Source organism: Myotis daubentonii, chromosome 7, assembly GCF_963259705.1.
Source record: "Myotis daubentonii chromosome 7, mMyoDau2.1, whole genome shotgun sequence".
In the NCBI taxonomy this organism is placed as follows: domain Eukaryota; kingdom Metazoa; phylum Chordata; class Mammalia; order Chiroptera; family Vespertilionidae; genus Myotis; species Myotis daubentonii.
The window spans coordinates 62977516-62992725 of record NC_081846.1 but is presented as its reverse complement, the minus strand read 5'-3'; the positions used below and the strand labels follow the sequence as shown (position 1 = coordinate 62992725).

Sequence of the window (15210 nt, the reverse complement as noted above, 5' to 3'; positions counted from 1 at the left end):
TTCATATCCTAGGCCTGTAGCTTCCTGGACAAAGGTCAATCTTTACCTTAAGTGAGCTTGTCCATTGTCTTTTTGTATCTAGGATAACATACATTTGAATTGTCAGAATAACCTCTTTTATCAGACCCCTTAAAGCACAACCAGACACCAGAGCATGAGACCACAGAATCCCTCATTGTTATCTTCTTTTCTGAATACCATCTCTATGTGCTGTAAATATTATTAACTATTCTGTACCCACCAGTATAAAAGAAGTATGTGTCTCTCCCCTTTACTTTTTATCCAATTCCAGAGGTTTCCCCACTTTGCTTTCTCTCGCCCCCTTAATCTACCACCAATGGAACTCATGTAGCCCTCCTTATGTCTCTACCTTTGATTCTAATGTATAAAATAATCTGCAAAACTGTCGTTTTTTTGGAGCATTGTCTCAATTCACTGAGATTTTGCTTCCTGGAAATTGTCGACAGTTTGGTTCAAATAAATTCATGAACTTTCTCTATAGGTTTGGACATTTCTTAAGTTGAAACCCTCAAAATCAGAGCCCACATCATTGGGCACTGTTTTCTATATGCTGGATGGTAGGAAGAATGGGGTTTTCAAACATTGTACAGAGGTAAGAGGAAATACTTGTCCTCTGCATGGAGAGTTAGGAAAGGGGAAAAGAAATTCTCCACCCTGGATTGGGTTAATCCATCAAAACCATCATTGAATGTTCTTTTTATAGAGGTTGAACATTCGCAACCTGTTCTACCTGGCGCTTCCTTAAAATGCAAATGAACAAAGAAGGGTATCTGCTGTTAGTTATTTGACCTAAGTAAAGACTAATTTCCAGCCCTTTCCTGAGAGTAATTTTTTATAAATGAGAAACTAAGGAAATTGGGTACTTTGAAGAGATGCAGAGAGGAGGGCATGACCAGAGATTGTGACCAGGCAAAGAATGGGAAGGCTGTGAGGGTTTTGCTGTAGCCTTGCGCAAGTAAAGTTATATTTACTTCCCAAACCACAAACTTAAAATACTCATGTAATTCTGTTTTCCAGAGCAATAACATCAGTTTGCTCCTTCCAACTATTTATTCATCCTGTACTTGCTGACCATGTCTGTCTTCTCCATGGTCACACCTACCTGGTCTAGGCTATATCTCTCTTGCACCAAACTGAAAACTTTCTCACCCTATCAGTGAACTAGGATAATATAATGCTCTCCTCTCTCACTTGCCGTGGGCCCCAAATAGGGATTTTGAACCCTAATAACTTTATGCATATCTCAGTGAGTGTCCAATAAATTCTGTACCCTCAGCCTATATCCCCACAGCTGCTTTTCTGAGGAGAGATGAGACCAGGCCAAGCCTTCGATGTTCAATGCAGTGATGCCTAAGGGGTTTAAGGGATTTCTGGACCAGAAAGTGTCCAGAAAGTTGTTTTTTTCAAGGGATTCCAATATCACTGGAGGAACTAAGAAAGTATAAGAGAAATGAACATAATGGAAGCAAATGGGAGGCAATTTGGCAGCAAGAGTAGAGACACTACGTAGCGAAGAATGACCTTCAAGAGAAGCAAAAGCTGCCAAGAAATTGACTGTCAATCAACAGGAAATGACATTCACAGCAGAGCAGTGCGGATAGCACCACACATGTTACCAACGGACCCTACACAAAAAGAAAACAAAATTTGGGATACTTTAAGGTATGACAGCTTTGATAATTATTACCTACTATTTTGATCATCTTCAAACTTAGAATGTTGTGGGGAAGCTAGGACCATATTTTTCTTAACTTTATGACTATCTACCCATTCACCTTTTCCCAAAAACTTCAAGGATTTGTGGCCTGGGAAGTTAGTGTTAGACTAGCTGCTGGAATGTTCTAAGGCTCTGAAACTAACTTGCTTTTCTGGAACTGATGTGTTTACCTGATAACCACAATAAACCAAGGACTGCAACAGACCTTTCCCAAGGAGAAAGCAGACAGAGGATAAGGGAATCCGACACCACTGGGGATGGTTTAGGATTTGCCAAATTGTGCACACTTTTTCTTTTAAACTTTCTATACAAGCTTGGCAATGTTTAGGGAACACTGAAGTAACATTATCAGGGTCAAGTTCATGATCAGTGCTTCATCCCAAACCCCATACTCCATAATTGACTTACTACAAATACTAAGACATTCAGGGTTTTTCTTAAAATTCCTACTGAAGTTTTTGTTCTTATTGTTTTTAATGGCTGCCGGCTCTGCACCAAGTTACACAAATGTCCTACCAGGAAAGTGTCTGTGACAGACAGAATTAATTAATAAAAATGTAGATGGTCACAGTATCTTTAGCTGTAGTTGCCAATGCAAATGAGTCAGAGGGTTTGCCTCAGACACTGAGTTAATTGTGAAACTCTGCAGCGGGAAATACCATTGGAGAGTGCTTGCTGACCTCACAGTTGCAAAAACTATTTAAAAAGATGTGGAAACCAGATGTTTCAGTCGCATTGCAGCCTCTGCACTGAGAATTTATCCTGAGGAGCCCCTAATAGGCTATTATTTCTCTACAACTGAGACATGATCATCCTAATTTACTTATTTGTCTTGCTGTGGGAAGACGTGCATGGATGGGGATTCAAGAACGGAATTTTTCATAACTCCATATGGCTTGGTAAGAAACATTACTCATTGAGCTTCTAGTTGTGAATGTCACTTCTTTGAATTCGTGGAGAAGTGAATCAAAGCAGGAGATTTTTCTGTTCTGGTCAAGCCTGGTGTTTTAAAAAAATGCTTAGGAAAGATAACTTTTGAAATGCCTATATCATTTTTAAAATAGTGTTCCTGCCTTCTAAGATTTAAAAATAGCTTTTTATAAAGTTGTTCAGTAGGAAATAGAGGTTAATATTTATATTCTATATGAAAATATATTTAAGATTTTTCAAAGCAGATATGGTTGTATAGTGGGGAATGTTCGTTTAACAAAAACATCAATGTATTGTTTTGTTTTTATTTCAATGCATTTGCAATGAGATTTTATAGCAGGTAATCGTAATAAAACCATAACAGGCAAATCAGAATATACAGTAACTTTATAATCATTGCTCCATGTACTCTGACCCATAGTGTATATCTTGCTTTTTCCAAAGATTCTTTTAACTAGTTTGACAAAGTCAATGTATTTCTGAATGCATTCTTACCACTTTGGTTCCTTTTGTTTGAGCTATCCTTGTACTTTTCTGCCCTTTTTGTTAGATAAGGAACGTTCCTTTTGCTGCTTTGTTTTGTTAAGTGTTAGTGAGGAATGAATTGAACCTAACTGTGAATATAAACAATAAACAAACAAAAAAAGCCAAATACTGAAAACCCTAAATACCCTTTCTAGTATTCTGAACAATGCTTTAATTCTCATGATACAAATTAATATTGCTTTATGTTCATTATTGTGTTTGGTAGTGAAAATATTTTTGAATTCTTAAGAAGAAAATTGAGGGATTCCTGTATAAAATAAAGAAATAAAGAGAAAGCAAAGTTAACTTCAGACCAGAGCATGGTTTTATGCTTGCTAAGCAGCACACAGTTGTAGAATATTTCAGCATGTTTCTCCCTGGTAATAGTAACTGCAGCCATGCGGATTTCATTAAAAAGCTTGATTTGCAATGCACGGCCTTGCCGCCTCTTTTTTTCAGCTTGAGCCAGTGAACTAGCTTCGTGCTGAACACTGAGATCCATTTGGCAAAGCTGGGGTCTGGAATTTACCAGAGGCATGAACACGTCTCTGTTTATTTTCAGTACACACAATCAAACTAAGGAGATAGCCACAGATTTGTTAGACAGGAAAAAGATGGTCACGAAGCTAGTAAGAATTAAACCCATATGGATGAACTTGGAAATGCTATAAAACTCTCTAATGCCCAAGAAATTTGGAGCTGTTGCCGTTGGTGTTTTTAAAAGTGATTTTGTGTTTTACAAAAATATAAACCTGAACAATAGAAATTCTGTCCTAGTGGTAGAGAGGAGCAAACCCAAATGTCTGTTAATAGTGCTGCAAATTTGAGGCTTGGGGTAATTGCACATTGCTCCAATCTGGGACAAATTATTGACCAGTCAGCCTAGCATGAATTGTTTACAGTTGGTTAGGTCCATATAGCATGGAAAACTATTTAAGTCCTGCCTTATAGAAGGCAGGACTCGGCTAGCAACTATCAAGAACAAGGCATTTGAAACCCTTGGACTCAGTGCCACACCGGTAAAATGAGGAGGTGGAAACCGAGGACCCCTAAGGTTGACTTTTAACTCTGGTATCGTAAGTTGAACCAGCATCAGTGGGGACTGTCTGTAGTTGCATTGCCCACCCTTGTCCAAGTTGCTTAGGAGTAGGACTTGATCCTCCGCACCTAGCAAACTACCTCATGGTATATGCTCAAAACAACCAGATTGGAAACTAGTGAAAGTTTCGCTAATGAGACTTTACCATATGAAGGAAGTGGAAGTAGGCGAGTTTCAAAGGGGAAAATGATTTTTGTGTTCCTTGTGTTCTCTGATCTATACTAGTAAGTATCAAATTGACTGAGGTCTTCAGTAATGGGCTTTACCATATAATGTATAAAAGGATCCCCTGGGGTCCAGAAAAACAGAGAAAATACCAGGCAGCATTCCTATTGGACTGTGGCAGTGTCAACTTCATTGGGGGAGGACAGCAAGGAACAATCTTTCTAATGCGGCTGGCTCCATGTCACTGCATGCCAAGATATATGCGTTCTCATTGGCAATGGTCTTGATGGTGACTGATTGCCCAGGTTAGTGTACAAGGACTGAACCATAATCTGACAATCTACATAGAACTATTAGAGCTATGGTACGATTATTGCCCCGAGAATCTTTTCTCATTGTTTCCATGGCAAAATGCACTCCAAACTCAAAACAATCCTTGTAAATAGTGATCTACTGGGAGATAACTCATGTGTGATTTAACACTACCAAAAATATGTTGGGAATAAATGGGAGCTAAAAAAGGACAAAACATTTAAAGAACTTAAGAACCAGTAATTAGGTGTGCCCAGGATTTTCTCTGCTGCATTTGAATCTAGTTTTCTTTTCTTTAATGAAATATTTGTTTGCTTTGGATTCCTTTCAACTTTCCCTCATTCTTTTATTTGTTTACTAAACTCTCAGTTATATTGTATTAGTCATTTCCCTCAAATGGATATTGTGGCTTATTTTTCTCCATCATTGCAAGCTGACATAATGGGTCAATTTTCATGATTTCTTTGCCTTCACCTCCTTTTTTTCACCTATTAATACCTCTCCAAGTTTTTATGTAACTTAAAGCCAAACAAACAAACAAAATGTCAAAACTTGATCAGCTTTTTTAGTGTAGGAATGCAGTGTTGTACTGAAACCCTTTCAGGTTGTCAGTTCAGAAACTTAATTTAGCCTCAAGTTTCTATGTCCCCAGGTTTCCCTAAAATTCCCCCTCATTCATATTTTCCCCCAAAGCTTTCTAATAATGAAAATGTAGCTACCCAATGCTGCTGATCCAAGGAACCCTTTGGCAGGAACAATAGCTGATGTAATCTTCCATATGAGGTCACAAAATTTCCCTTGTTCTGCAAGAATGCAAGTAGTGCATTTACGACTTTTTGTGATTTCACAGAACAAGCAGCAGGCGTATATCACAGAGAAGCTCGGTCCGGCAAATACAAGCTCACCTACACAGAAGCAAAGGCGGTGTGTGAATATGAAGGCGGCCGCCTCGCCACCTACAAGCAACTAGAGGCAGCCAGAAAAATTGGTAACTGATTTGACAATGACTTCCTTTCTTGTTCATCCTTGGGGAAAAAATATCCCATCTTTCCTGTAACTCCCTAGTAAGACTTCTCTATTCACCCCTGCTAATAGTTCTCTAAGTCCCCATGACTTCTCTCATCTCTGCCCTCCTGCTTTTCCCATCTTCTCTGCCTACAACTAGTTAGTGGAAAGTTCATAATTCTAGTAACTTATTTGGGGTTACAACCCACTGTGAGCTAGTAAATAAAAATCAAAAGAAAATGAAGGCATCTCAATAACATTTAAATTCCTCAGAAATTTAAAGCCATTGCTATTCATTTTAATATTACTCTAGCCTTCTTGACTTCTGAGTTTGGGTTTCCTCATGTGTTGAGCAATGTTATTATGTTGAGTCTTATAAGAATATTTACATGGTAGAAGAAATACTGAATTTAGTGCCTTTTTTCAAAATGTTTTAATTTTTTCCCCAACATTAAGTGGGAGAATGCATTTGTATTTCAGGATCAAAAGCTATGAGAAAAAGGAGGATAAGCAAGTTATAAGATGGCAGGAGAAGGGAACTGCGAAGATGATGTCAGGAGACCTAGTGGAAAAACCCAGTAATTAACTAGTGGGTTTTTGTTTGGTTGGTTGTTTTTTGTTGTTTTTTGACTTACTTAGAAGAAGCAGGGAGGTTGCTACCATCTCTCCTGGGCTTTCAGGAGAATCCAAAAGACCACCCTACTTGGAGCTCTTCTCATTGAAGAAAGCCCTTTGCTGATAGAAAAGAACCTGGCAAAGCTTATGCTGGCAAAAATACAGGTGTTGTGCCCCAAAGTCTCCCCAGATAACTGCTCAGCCTGTTCCCACAGGTCTGAGTGTGACAGTGACTGGAATGATGGATACAAAGCCAGAGTCACTACTAGCTGCCCTGGACTTCAAGTAAAATTGTTCTTGGTTGCCGTTGGCAAGTATTTAAACAGAGAGTTAAGAAGTTGAGCAAGAAAAACAGGGCTGAGGCTTTGTTTGAAATTTATGAGCGCTTTTATCCCTCTTCACATTTTAAAAAATACTAGCAAGCAATATCTTGATTCATCCTGAAATAGAAATGACTTAAACTATGATTTGAAAAAAAAAAGTTTTCAGGACCGATGGTACTTTCAGAAATTATCTCTTTGCACTGGATAGGTCATTGGTGAAAAGAAGCCAGCTCTGAACATGGAATGTTTTCAGATTCGTGGGGTTACAATTTCTAGTTCACCTTCATCTTTTTTTTATTTTTAAGTAATATGTCATTTCTTAGTAAAAGTCAGATGTTATATTTTATGTGTTTCAATTTTATTTTTTTTAAGAAAACCGTTTTTCTCCTTTTACATGAACTGAATTTGGGCAGCTAAGAAACTGTCAGTGTTGGAAGGGACCATATTTGTAAAGATGGCTTTCTCTCAGCTGAGCCCCTTTACCTGTTAAGTGTAAAACCCTTTCATTCTCTTTCAGGATTTCATGTCTGTGCTGCTGGGTGGATGGCCAAGGGCAGAGTTGGATACCCTATTGTGAAGCCAGGGCCCCACTGTGGATTTGGAAAAACTGGCATTATTGATTACGGATTCCGTCTCAATAGGAGTGAAAGATGGGATGCCTATTGCTACAATCCACATGGTTTGTTAAAAATAATAATTTTATACTTTGCAAAAACAGTTACATGTTACTAAGATGTTGTTAAAATGAAATAGCTTATTTTTCCAGAGATAAATCAGTTTAGTAATAGTAATTAATAACTATCATTCATAGAGTGATTATGCTGTGTCACTAATTTATGTTCCTTAATCCACACTGTCACTCCATAGTCACCACCCTACAAGGAGCTATTTTTATACCCATTTTAGAAATCAGGAAACTGAGAGTTAAGAATTTAAGCAACGTACCCAAAATTATGTAGCCAATAATTAGTAGGCAGGCAGAATTGTGAATTCAGGTCTTGTTTGTGCCATGGAACTTCCTGACCACAAAGGAGAGGGGGGAAAAAGCAGGTTATGAACTCACACTTAATTAATTAAAACGACTAAATGGTGCTACCAAATGTTAACTGTTCAAAGTTATCGCTTTGCTAGAATGGGGAAAAAGAAACAGAATAAACAGACTTCCTAATTTATTTTTGTGCATCAATTCTTAGATTTCCAAACTAAGCAACTCTCACTCTGTGGCTTGTTTCAATAATTACATATTAGGTATACTAGTCATTATTATATAGTATATTTTTATTCCTATTCTTATTCCATGGTGGGTAGTAGCTAGGAAAACTTTAAAGAGCAAAATTAACTCTTTATAATTGCTATAAAGAGTTACTCTTTGTTCATATTCTTGGAGAAAACAATACACTATTCCTTTTGGATGTGATTCCTCCAGGATAATATTACAAAGTGTTAAAATGTGTTACAAAATCTTTCCTGCATTTATAATCATAAACATCCTCAGGTGGTGTCCCATTTGGATCTACCTTATAAGAAAGTCCACAACACAGAGGAGAATTACAATAAAGTTTCAGCCTATTATTATAGAATTTATTAATGATATTAACTACTGTTCTCATGCTTTTAACTAATCTATATCTCAATGTCATGTGTATGTCATGTAGAAAAGAATTTTGCCTAGAGCTTCACCTATTCCCACTTGAGGCCAAATATGAATAAATGCAGTGCATTTATATAGGACTATAATTTCCAAATCACTTTGATATATTTTAAACCTATCCAGTACTACACTGTATTTAATCCTATATTTAGTCATTGTTACTAATTCATAGACCTTTTTTTCCTTCTCTCTCTCCCTCTCTTTCTTTTTCTTCAATATATTTGTACAGGCAACTTGCTTTTAACTCTCAAGAGTAACTTTTATTTCCAAATATATTCTCTGATTCTTCTTTTGCTTGATAAATTTGAGGCTCTCTGAACATCTATTCCATTGTTTTCATAAGTCAAAGTCTAGGGGAGATGAAGAAGTGCTAATGAAAAGGTTCTTACAGTATTTATTGCCCTTTTGTAAAAATATTACTTTAATTACAAATTTTTATAAGCTTCTTTTACTTCTCATAGAAGCTGAATACTTTTTACTCTGTAAATATGTGTACAGAATCCTGAATTCAATGATATGCTGATTATTTAGGATCTGGTTAACCACATGGCAAATGAGGACTGCCTCAACTAGGGAGAAGAAGAGCTCATTGAAAAATAATTGGCATAAAAAAAGTATAACAATCAGAAAAAATAAAATAATTATTGTTAATTACTCAATATCACCAAATTACAGCTGATTGAAGTCAGAAGAATAGGGTCATTAAGAAAGGTTTAGAAGTAAACTTGCTCATTCAAGTTCTGAATGTATGACCTAATGTTGACTGCTTTTTATATGAACACTTTTTAAAAAATAATTCTTTACTGTTGAAAGTATTACATATGTCCCTTTTTTTCCCTCATTGACCCCCTCCAGGCACCCCCACTGCCTGTCCCAGGCCTTCACCACCCTATTGTCTGTGTATATGAACACTTTTAAACCAATTAAGTCCTCAGGGACCTAATCAACTTTGTGAATATGTCCTTTTCTAAATAAACAGAGATGCAGAGATGAGGCAATAACTATATATGTAACATAAAATATACAGCTGAATAGATATAACTAAATAGACAACTAAAATAATTCAATATTTGAATTTTTATCCTACTCTAATGATATATACAACAAAGAAAGGGTGCTATGGGGCAGAGCAAGTCACTCCAAACACTGGCACTGTACAACTTATGAACACATATAAACTATGTATTGTATAAATTTTATAATACAATAAGAATAACTTACATTTTGTATAACATCACTTTTTTAAATCTTTTTTTTTTTTACTTTTTTAAATCTTATTTGTTGGGTATGAACATATCACTTTTTTAAAAAAATATATACTTCTTTATTGATTTAAGAGAAGAAGGGAGAGGGAGAGAAAGATAGAAACATCATTGATCAGCTCCCTCCTGCAACGGCCCCTACTGGGGATCGAACCCGCAACCCTGGCATGTGCCCTTGGCTGGAATGAACCCAGGACCCTTCAGTCCACAGGCCAACGCTCTATCCACTGAGTCAAACCGGCTAAGGCTGTATAATGTTCTTAAGTTATCATCTATATTTTATCCTCAGAATATTCCTGTGTGGGAAATAATAGGAGAGGCATGATTACATTCAATTACCAATGAAGAAACAGGTGGTCACAGAGTGCTTGAACCAGATCTATGACTTTTTAAAAAAATTATTTTTATTGATTTCAGAGAGGAAGGGAGAGGGAGAGAGATAGAAACATCACTGATGAGAGAGAATCACCCATCAGCTGCCTCCCACATGCCCCCGCCCTGGGGATTGAGCCCAAACCTTGATGCCTGGTTCACAGATAGATGCTCAACCACTGAGCCATGCCGGCGGGCTCTGACCTCCCCAGCCTTCCTAAGGTCCTGTTCTGCCTTAGAGATAAGCTTCTTTAACTTCTATGGCAGTAAGAATTCTAACAAGATTTTTTAAAACAGTTACTTTAAAGGAGACTATTCTTGGAAAAAATCTCTAATTGATAAAATGAAAAATATCTTCAAATGCTGCCCAGAGTTAGCACTAGCACCACCACTCAGATTATTTTTGAGTTTCCAGGTTTGGTTTGGTCTTTCAAGATACTGGATACTTACTTGATATGGAATTAAAATTAATCAGGGCCCCTCCATACCTTTCTCTCTAGGTCATACTGCAAGTCATTGGTCTGGAAGAGGTTGTTCTTATAACAGGTTATGTGACACAACATAAATCTGTAAAATGAAAAATGACTTTAAAAAACATAAGTATCTTCACCAAATCCTCAAATAAGATTAAGGTGTTAGTTTAAAACCAGGAAAAAGACTATAGTAAGATTATAAATTATTCCTTTAAGCTGGATTAGAGTGACCTCCAAGGTCTTTTGTAATCTTGAAATTCTATAATGATTTCCCAAACAGAATATATTGGACTCATTATTCTACATATTCCAGTCCCTAAAGACACAGTGGTGACACCATAAGACAAAAACATCTGACTGGGCTGTTGGTAACATGAATATATGTATTTGTCAAAACATATGGAAGGGTTCTCATAAGATTTGTGCACTATATGCTTAAAAACATAAATAAAAAGACATCCCCCCAAAAAATGTAACCAGGGATACAATTAACTATATTTTTGCTATTTTACTTTTTTAATTCACAAGTGCCTGCTTAATTTAGAAAATTGAACAACTGTTGATGAAAAATACATTTATTCTTTAGCTACAGGAATACATTATATACTATAGATGCTGTATGTTAAGCCATTTCTTTACTTTTTCATAAAGGATTATAAATAAATGAACACTAAGACATGAATATAAAAGTAGGAATAATTTTTTCTAATGCTTTCTTATCTTTCCTCCCCCCCCCCCACCCTCCCCCACCCCCTTCCCCATTCCAGCAAAAGAATGTGGTGGAATCTTTACAGATCCAAAGAGAATTTTTAAATCTCCAGGCTACCCAAATGAGTATGATGATAACCAAATCTGCTACTGGCACATTAGACTCAAGTATGGCCAGCGTATTCACCTGAAGTTTTTGGACTTTGACCTTGAAGATGACCCATCTTGCTTGGCTGACTATGTTGAAATATATGACAGTTACGATGATATCCATGGCTTTGTGGGGAGGTACGTGTTGTTTTCCCACACAGAAAGTTAAAGGAACATTCGATATTGTGCTTGATGTTTCTTTAATTTCTCACCAACTGTACCTACAATATTGATTTTCCAGTGTTTCTACACTCCTAAAACACCATACCCTTTTTTTAACAAAGATTTTTCTTAGCATGTTAAGTCATAGTCAGTTGTTACTTATTATTAAAATAGTGATAGCTGCCTTTTGATTATTGTTAGGTTGTAACAATTATTTAAATAGTCTATTTATGAAGACCTCAAGATTGACTAACGACATGAGGGAGAAAGATGTGAGATGAGAAATTTGTTGGAGTTTTTAAGTCTTCTAATTTCTGTCAACCTTTAAAAATAATTATAAATTCAGTAATGGGTGCTTTACTTCTGTGTACAAAGCAATGGGCTAAGTATTGTGGGTATACAGTAAATAAGCAAAGCTTAGCCCCTGCTTTCATACAAGTTAGCTAAACCTACAAAGGGCAGCTTCTTAAAAATAGTTTTCTTTGCCATAAAAGACAAGTGCTCTCTTCCGCAATATTTCTTTCTCCCTTGGTCTTCAACATGCTGGGACATGATATTTTTGTGTTCTCTCCTTAAATCTTTAATGCAGTTTACATTTTCAGAGACTTACAAAATATTTCAGTTTAAACAGTGTGCAATTAGGTGTTTTATATATTCAGGTCCCCATTTAATAATGTGTATTTAGACTATCCATTATCAATAGAATATCAATTCTCCATTATCCATGACTATATATAAAAATATATATACTATTTTTTAAAGATCTTCAACAGGCTATAAATTTGTATTGTGTAATTTACCTTTATATTACACCCTCACTTCCCCTCTAGAATAAATTTCACCGACAAAACTCAACGTTTATATAATGTGCAAGGGAGTTCCTTTCAAGGTATGATTCATATAAAAATGAAACCCTCTTATATCTATAAGGTCCAAGTAATTTTCCCACCTCTAAATCTGTCTACCCTAGAATTCAAAATATAATACTACCAACTATACACCCATTGACTTTTAATTGTGAAGAAAACTTTATGAGATTAATCAGAAACAATTTTTTAATTTTTTCAAGAAGATTCAAATTGTCTACTACACAAATAGTTTTATAGGTGCACAGAGTAGAAATGCCACATACCTTTTCTTAAGAATCGCATTAATAGTTTGAGACGTTTACTTCAAATAATGTACATTGTTCTCCCTTACAAATTCAAGTTTTAAAAAAAGCAACAAATCATCATAAAATAATAGGAAAATAAGCCATTACTTGGGGGAAATAAAGCACGTTAGTTACCAGTAAGAGCTCATTGCAATAGCTATATAATGTTCATTCATGTGAATTCTCTTTAAAATTCCTTTTCAGATACTGTGGAGATGAGCTTCCAGAAGACATCATTAGTACAGGTAATGGCTCTAAATTAAGGAGCAAAACTATGATTTGTTTTCTCTCAGTGTCATTGAAAGTGAAGGACCCAGGAGTCATTTCTGTTTACTTTTTTAAAGTTCAGAGACCTGCTCGCTGGCTTGTATATTCCATTTATTTATACCTAAAGAAAGATCTGTGCCAACTCCTTGCACTGAAAAAGTGTAGGCTCTTGTTATTTGTGGGAAATACAGTCTGAGATAGTCTTGAATCTGCAAATCCATGAATACTGCCGTGGCTTATGATCTCCATAAAAATGTAATAAAAAGCCAAGATTTTTCATTGATAAAGAATGAAAGTAATTTATAAAGTTGTTAAAAATACCTTCTATCACTGAAAAATTCTTACCTTATTTATTGCATTTTTATCTTGGTATAGCATTTCCCAAAGAAAGTTGTAAAGAACACAGTACTATGAAATGTTTTTAATAGGTGTTACATGAGAAAGGACTATTAGGTCAGGTAAATTGGGGTAACATTAAGTTAAATAATGTTAAGCAGGTTTTTTTATTTGAAGATGTCAGAGACTTTTTAATATGTTAATTATGCATAGCAAATCTCAAATGGCTAGCTATGGTAGGTAACCTTTTCCAAATCTTTTTTCTCCCGCAAATTATTTTGTGTGACTTTGTTCCACTAAATGTACCTCAAGAAATGTCCTTATAGTAGCATAAAAGTATCTCATTAATACCACTGCTATTAACCCAAACTCATATATTCTAAGAACTTTTATTTTCTTAGATATCATTTTTTAATTTAATCACCAGCGTTAGTATTTGACACTTTGCATGCTCAATTTTTCCTCGAGGTCATAAAATTATCTCAATACTATGCAACTAAAAACAATAGTTCTTAAGCTCAGATACTACTACCTAAATTATTCCCACGCCCTAGCCTTGCAGTACGCCACAATTCTCATTTATTCATCATTATTGCAAGACATGGAACTACTTGTTCAATTCTTGAATGAATAATGCTTAAAGCTTATTAAGTCATTACTCTGTTACAATTTCCCTAGGATTGGTAAAGTATTAAACCTTCTGTTTCTCTCTATTTTTTTCTTGAGGATATATTTTATGTTAACAGACAGTTAAAGGAAGATATTATATGAGCTGTAGGAGGTAGTTGGGAGATGAGAATTCTATTTTTAAAAAGAGAGAGAGGAAGAGTCAAAAGGAAGCCCTGAAACGTGCCATTTTTGTCCGCTAAATTAAAAGAGAGTAACATCTTTGTTCTTTTGCATCCTCTTCCTCCCCAGGAAATGTCATGACTTTAAAGTTTCTAAGTGATGCTTCAGTGACTGCAGGAGGTTTCCAAATCAAATATGTTGCAGTGGATCCTCTATCGAATGCCAGTCAAGGAAAAAATACAAGTACTACTTCTACTGGAAATAAAAACTTTTTAGCTGGAAGATTTAGCCATTTATAAAACAAAACCAGGACATTTAGTATTTATGTTTGTATCTTTTGGAACCCCTTGGATCTCACTTTGATATTATTATTATTGTTAACATTTATTTATTACTTTTCTAGATGTAAATGTAATACCTGATAATTTTGAGAAAATTGGAAATTACAGAAAATTTTAAATGAGAAAATAAAATCTCTCATAATTCCACTGCATGAAAATAACAGGTGTTAACATTTATGTATTTTTCTTTTAGTCATTTTTTAATTTGTGGTATCTGTATATATGTTCCTATATGTATTTGTATTTGAAGTTTTTTGGGATTCTGCTCTATATCATTATTTCTTGTGGGTTTTTTTTAAACCTTGAGCTCTATGACTTAAGTATTTTCCCATAACATTGAGTATTATGCAAAAACATGATTTTGAACAGCTGTAAAATGTTCTGTATGATTTTTCCATACTTTATTTAAGCCTGTCTCTATTGTGGGAATTTTAGGTTGCCTTCATAAACATTGCTTCAATAAACATCTTTGAACATATGCATTTGTACAGCTCTCCAATCATTTGGGGGAGGGTCCTAGAAGTGGGATTAATGGGTCAGAGATTAATTAAAGTTGAATTTTCTTTTTTGAAAAGCAAAAATGACATAACTTTGTGGTTTGTTGCCAGAGGATGGCATGGGTGAAATTCCTCCGTTGCCAGTGGGGGTGCGGTACTTGCGGTATCTTGAGAAAAAGAATTATCTAAGATGCACTCAGGAGAATGAATGATTTTTATGTGTGTGAAATTATATTCCTCAGTTTGCGAAGTCCCATTTCTCTTAATCTAGTCCTGGAAAATGTGCAGCTGGGGCTTCAATAAAGCTGGAAGTAAAGCCAGTGTCCAGAGAGTTTCT

At 35.6% G+C, this 15210-nt stretch overlaps 1 protein-coding gene across 1 annotated transcript; it reads left to right on the top strand.

Moving 5' to 3' along the window:
- Positions 1 to 2456: 2456 nt before the first annotated feature.
- On the top strand, positions 2457 to 14854 carry TNFAIP6 (TNF alpha induced protein 6). Its single transcript, XM_059704507.1, has 6 exons — positions 2457 to 2637; positions 5620 to 5757; positions 7230 to 7391; positions 11238 to 11466; positions 12848 to 12888; positions 14165 to 14854. Exons 1-6 carry the CDS (start codon positions 2544 to 2546, stop codon positions 14332 to 14334), a joined length of 834 nt encoding a protein of 277 aa, XP_059560490.1. The 5' UTR covers positions 2457 to 2543; the 3' UTR covers positions 14335 to 14854.
- Positions 14855 to 15210: the final 356 nt, after the last annotated feature.

Excerpts from the sequence above, each read along its gene's own strand:
- TNFAIP6 (XM_059704507.1), top strand. The coding sequence starts at position 2,544 with ATGATCATCCTAATTTACTTATTTGTCTTGCTGTGGGAAGACGTGCAT. Across the intron at positions 2,638-5,619 it reads TCATAACTCCATATGGCTTG|AACAAGCAGCAGGCGTATAT; the intron begins GTAAGAAACATT and ends GTGATTTCACAG. Across the intron at positions 5,758-7,229 it reads AGAGGCAGCCAGAAAAATTG|GATTTCATGTCTGTGCTGCT; the intron begins GTAACTGATTTG and ends ATTCTCTTTCAG.